The 6,136-nt window shown below is 48.6% G+C and overlaps 1 protein-coding gene across 9 annotated transcripts in view; it reads right to left on the bottom strand.

Annotated features, from left to right (window-relative positions):
• The window catches only part of ARHGAP1 (Rho GTPase activating protein 1), a 182,821-nt gene that overhangs the window by 154,525 nt on the left and 22,160 nt on the right, over positions 1–6,136 (bottom strand). For all 9 annotated transcript variants that reach the window (XM_054276377.1, XM_054276386.1, XM_054276379.1 and 6 more), the window contains one exon: positions 4,161–6,088. In XM_054276377.1, coding sequence (XP_054132352.1) covers positions 5,909–6,088 — 180 coding nt within the window. In that variant the 3' untranslated portion in view covers positions 4,161–5,908. The remainder of the gene's footprint in view (positions 1–4,160; positions 6,089–6,136) is intronic.

Here is a 6,136-nt window from a genome sequence, read left to right as displayed (position 1 = left end):
CCACTGCACAAATGCTCTGCTGCTGTGGCCTGCCACAGATTGTATTATGAAGGCTGTTTATTTCAGCAGCTCTCTGCTCTGCTGAACATTAAGGACAGTATCTATGTAGCTGCTGATTTACAGATACTTTGGGTGGAGGGGAAGGTTCCTCAAGTGTATTATTTTGGAAAGTCTCCGGTGTACTTCAAGTATTCAAAGAATTTCCAATAAAACTTTTGTGTAAGCAGCACTCTCCATTTTTCTGTGTACCAACAGGTCTGGGACAGTCCCATGCTCATACTTGTTTTCCTCCAGGAAAAAGGAGGGTCAGGGGCCTCTCAGTGAATGCAGGACAGAGCAAGTTGCTGCCTCTGTGAGAGGGCAGAATGGACTGGTGCATTATAGTTGGAGAGGGCAGTGGGATCTTGCTGAGATCAACCTACTGGAAGGACAATGAGGGACAGACAGAACAGGTGCCTGGAGGTGGGAGGAACAGTCATAGGGTGTTTGACCCTGCTGACCTCACCATGAATTGGGAAACAAATATTAACTTATCTCCAGAGGAAAGGGGTGGGAAAAGGCAGAAAAATTTACCCAGAAAATTTGCATTGTACATGGTTGCTACATACTTTAAGAAGCATAGGAGTGTTTTGAGCTGACAGGAGAGATAGCAGAGACTAATAAAATACAGAAAGAATAACCAAACTTAACAGCTGCACTCTAGTATTGGTAAAAGTTAACCTTGTATAACAGACAGTGCCAGGTATGGTGCCAACACCTTCCCTTTAAAGGAAAGACAAGATTATAAAAATCCATGTACTAATAACAACTGCTGATTTAAGCTTCAGTGTAAAGGGTGTCTGGTTATTATAAAAAAAGACACAGTGGATAAAATGACATGAATGGGGGGAAAAAAAAAAGAATAATGACTGTGTATTAGAAGGTTCTATCAAGGGAATATTCCAGCTTGGGATATAAGGGTAACTAATAAAAGCAATCTTTTCTTAATCACATCTTCAGAAGGTAAGACAGTAAACTGAGCATACCACTGGGATCTCACAGTCTACATTATATGCATTTATGTATGTGTATATATGAGTGTCATTTAATGAACTTAAAAAGACACAGTGCAGTGTGAAAACTCACAGAAACCATCCTGTAGGATCTGGGGCCTACTACAGGGCTTTCAGTTTCCACTATTTACACCATGTCACCAGAAAGACAAGGGATTGGAAAAACCATCAGGAAATAAGTGACAAAGAAAACAATCACATAAGTATGATTAACCACCAACGTCATGAACAATTAAATACCATCACTTTGTGAGCCTACTTTATGTATTTATAAAAAAAATGTTCTCAGAACAGTGTCCAGCAAGTCAGGGGGCAGCTACTCATGAGAAAGTGTCCAGTTGCAGTGGTGCTCACACTGTTCAGTACTGCCCATGGCTGCACATAACGCAGTCCTGCCAGTGCCAGCTCCCTGTCAGGGACAGATGCACCTGCTCTCCAGCTCCTCTGAGCTGATGTCGCTACAGCACAATGCCAGGCAGGTCACTGTGACAAAGCCCAGAGCCAGGACCACCTGCTACACTGGGGAGGTTTGAGATCTCTCTGTATAGTTGGCATGTTAACCACACCGACCCCATTACAGGGGCCATGTCAACATACAGAAGGGGAGCTGGCAACACTGGGAAGCCTTAACTGGTACAGTAAAAACAGACAAGCAGCACACATTTTAGACATGCAAGTGTTGACATCAGCATCAACACGTCACCCTGACACACCATCGCTGACATCCCAGCGGTCAGGCTACTGCCTGACGCTGATGGCTTTAGCCCCAGCCCTCTCTGTTCTACTCCTAATTCTTGCATCCTAGCCAAAAGCTTACTAACAGGCAAACTGCAGTCCTTAGGAAAAAGTGGTGAACTGAATATGGATCAAGAGGAGTGCAGTGGTCCTAACCAGACTATTGCTCATCAAGTTAGCAATCCACATCCATTGAAATGAGAAGGTGCAGGCTTCTGCTGAGTGTATCACTTGCCCCAGGATAATAAACTTAGCCAGCAATTCCTAAAGTGGCTCCTGCTTGGAAATCCTAGGCAGACTGCTCATCATGACAGGAAGATGGTAATGTGGAAGAACATCCCTCTTCAGAAGAACCAAATCTACACTACTTCATTTTTGTTTTAAATCTGTTTCCAGCCCAAGGCTCCTGCAGCCTAATATTTCTTCAGAGTTACTCACACAGGGGGCATTTCATACTTTCTTTCCTTCCTTGCAGCATGATTGTGGTTGGCAGCATAGACAGCCTTACTTGTTTGTTGTAGATGTGTCACTGCTGCTGCCACTGGACGAACATGTCTGGATCTGAGATTACATTTTGATTTTTATTGAAATACAAAAAGTGCAAACTGTGAAATACAAGATTGGTGCAGATTAAAAGAAAATAAACAGTGTGAACTGTGAAAATCCAGGCATGCACCTGATGAACATTAACAAAGAAGGCAGGGAACACCAGCAACAAAAGCAAAGCAGAAGTTTTTGCACAGGAGCCCCTGTGCATAAAAAAGGAAACTGGGACCAAACTGGCCCTCAGCTCTCTCATGTTAGCACACAAGGCATCTGGATGGCCCCCGACCCCCTGCACTGCCCAGAAGCTCTGGTGTCAGTTCACAGCTTGGGCCAGGGAGTGATAAGAGGCCATTAAGACAGCAGGAGGTTTAGCAGAGGGGAATGTTCTAGATGCTAAAAAGCAGGAGGTTGATGCAGAACAAGTACCCCCACAGGAAGAAATGGCTAATAGCTAACCTGAAAGGTAAGCCAGGAATGAGACCCTTGGGCAGCTCTATAGCAGAAAACCGACACAGACCAGCACCTTAATTGTATACCACCCTGACCTACACAAGGCAGAGAAGCCCTGCCTAGCCAGCACCCTGCCCACGTGAGGAGGGAATTTAACCTCATGGCCTTGGCAGGAGCAGGCTCTGGTCACCACCCACCTGACACAGGCTGCAGGCAGGCCCGGGCCAGTTCTTCGCTCAGATCACTGGAGGAATATTTCAATACAAGGCATTCAGGAGAAAAGACTGCAAAAGCAACCCTGGTTACTATGCCTGCTCCAGGGCTCTCAGCAGCTCCAGCACAAGGAGCAGCAGAGGAAAGGGGATATTTACAGTGGGTCCCTTCCAGGATTTGCAAGCACTTTCCTACCATGAGCAGTAGTAGTTCCCTGAACACTCTCTGTAAGCACTGAACTGGAACAGGCTTTTATCCCTGCCAGCAGGGGATGAACTAGCCTCTATTTTGCTAAAAAAGGAATCGTCATTTCAAGAATTCACTAAAAAAAAAAACAACCCAAATCCCAAAAAACACCCTAAAATAAACCGCCAAAGTCCAGCCATAACTCAGACACTTGCAGTATTCCCCACTTTCCCCCTGGACAGGAGCTACTCCAGCACTGCTCCTCTGGCTACTGGGCAAGGAACAGTCCTTGCAGCTCTGCAAGGCCAGAGCATGCCACTTCCCTAGAGAGTGCACAGGGCCAGGCCTCATGCACACAGGCACTTGCATTCCAGGCTGCCAAGCTTGGGCGTTTGTCCCAGAAGTTCAGTGGGCTTGCCTTTCCTCTACAGAGATGAAGGTGAAGCCAGTGTCAGCTGCAGATACAGTCAGAGCACCAAGTCCCCTTCTCCCCCTACCAAAGGCAGCACAGGACAGGATGCCTGCAGGGAAAAAGGAGCTGCACTAGGCTCCCTCAGCCTCCACGCCCTTGCCCCTTAAACACTGGGGGGAGTACACCTCTCTCCACACTAGTCCACCCCAGATTACTCCTCCACAGCACATCCGCCCTGCTAACTCACTCTAGAAGAGATCACAAATGAATTAGGAGCAGATTAGCTCTCCCTCCAAAACATTTACTTAGTTACTGCTGTGAATTGTTCAGGATGAAGCAATTCATATCCTGGCCAAACAGGGAATGCTCCTACTCTCGGAAGAGGGAGGCTTGAAGAAGTCAGCAGCCTGGTAACCTCCACAGGGCAAAGTCTCCCGGTATCTAGAAAGGATCAGATCCAGTCCTGTCTTTGAACCTCTCTTGCTCCAGCCTTAGTAATGTTTACTTACTTGTTCACTGCTCCCACCCACACGTTGGTGTGCCTCCTCCAAGGCAGCTGGCTGGACCTTGGAGAGCTGCCTATGTTTGCCCCCATCCCCATTCCAGAGTTTAGCAAAAAGAGCAATCTCCTTAATTCCTGCAGCAGATGCCATTTACTTTGACTACGCCAGGGGCACTGACCCCTGGTCAGTGTTTAAAGGCAGGCTAAAATATTATGAAAAAGCAAATTATCTTTAGCATCCAGTAGCTTTAAAAAACCAGTTCTGCTTGGTCCAAAAGATTTGTCCCTGAGGCCAGATGCAGCAAGGAGGTCTGGCCCAGGCACACGATACAAAGATAAATCACGCCAGTGAAGTAAGGCTAGAAGCTCCCTCCTTTAACTCTGACAGGCCCAGGCTGAGGAGAAGGATCTCTTTTAGCTCAGGTAATGGGAATGAGGCAACCCAAACCCAACAGAGATGCTGCGACAGTATCGCAGCTGCTCCAGGGAGGTGCCAGGACCACCCCACTCTGAGCCTGCCTTGCAGAGAACATGACCTCTCCAGCTGTGCCCAGGGCATACAGCATGCACCTGACCAGATGGCAGGGTGGAAGGTATGAACCCAGGAGGAGACACAGCAAAAGCCCTTGGCATGGAATAGCTGCTCCCTCACAGCTTTGGCACGAGTGCTCAGCACCTGGTCAGAAATTTGTAATCCAGGCCTGCTGCACTCCATGGTGAGGGACAGCCCCAGTCCCCAGACCTTCCCTCAAGGCCATGCTCTCTGTTACATTGTGCTGAGGAAAGTTATGCTCAAAAAGTAAAAACTAGTCAAGGCGGTCTGTGCCAGTCAGCACAGATACATGTGCCAGAAGAGGCCTACTGCTGCCAGGACAGATGGGGATCTTCATGGTGTTCAGCAGCCCAGTGCCACCAGGGCACTTGCTCCTGCCATTCAGACTCACCAGTGGTCAAAGGGTCACAGCTAGCCTGCATGCACAGCCAAGCTTGGCATGACCCTTCCCAGCCAGGCTGGAAGTGCTGCTGGAAGGACAAACACACCTGAGCTGGATAACTACAGGAGGCAAGTCACCCACTACAGTCCAGCAAACACTGAATAGTACCTGGAGTGGGTGACACCAGAGGGACTGGGCTTGGGCTAAACTCAGCTTCATTGTTTTGGAGTCTGACAGATAACAACAGCACATTGCCATGAGCCTGTCCTTCACCTGCCTGCCAAAAGCAGGGGGTCTAGAGTGGTGGTTGCAAGTGCAGGACATGCTGCTACCTGAAGCACAAGGGCTGCTGCTCCCTTCCCTGCTTTAGGTGCCCCTGGGGAAAGGCAGAATGCATGCTCAGTGCTGACAAATGGCACTCACAGTAAGAATGTCTCCATCATAAAACCCAGCAACCCTGCCCTAGCCCAAACAGCCCAGCTGAGGCAAGGAGGGGTGAGCTGGGGCTATTGGGAGCTTGAACAAAAAGATCTGTGCTAGGAAGGGACCAGGAGGGCAGAAAAACTGCACATAAGGGAAGGAGGAAAGGAAGGCAGGTCATCTGATAGGGCAGAAGACTGGTGATGAGCCCTGGAGAAGCTGCGCAGGTGGGTTAGGACTCCAGTCTCAGCAGCAGGGAGACCAGCTCCCCTGCCCATCCAGAGCTGCAGGTCTCCTGCTCACTTACTTGCACACTTTCACCATCATCTCCACAGCCCTCACTCTGCTCATCACCCAGAAGATCAATGGTCCCTTTGCACTGGAGACAGCTTGGTCACAGCTCCAAGACAAAGAAGGGGAAGGTGGGCACAGTGTGCAGGTGTGGGCTGGCCTGGGTTCAGGCCTCTGCAGCCTCAAACAGCTCCTTCTGGTGGTCCAACAGGAATTTGGTAAAGGTATTGATGGGATTGATGGCTTTTAGAGTGATGGCCACATCTTTGGCCCAGAGCAGATTTGGGCCAAACACAACTGCCAGGTTGGTGTTTGTCATCTTGTTTCTGTCGCTGTGAGCAGAGACCTATGTGGGAAGGAAAGAGATGACTGTGAATCCTACAGAATAGCACAG

Source organism: Melozone crissalis, unplaced genomic scaffold (genome assembly GCF_028551555.1).
Source record: "Melozone crissalis strain CALT ecotype California unplaced genomic scaffold, PUWL_Pcris_2 ptg000018l_1, whole genome shotgun sequence".
NCBI classification, from domain to species: Eukaryota; Metazoa; Chordata; class Aves; order Passeriformes; family Passerellidae; genus Melozone; species Melozone crissalis.
Note: the sequence above shows the minus strand (reverse complement) of the source record. Positions and strands in the feature narration are given on the sequence as shown.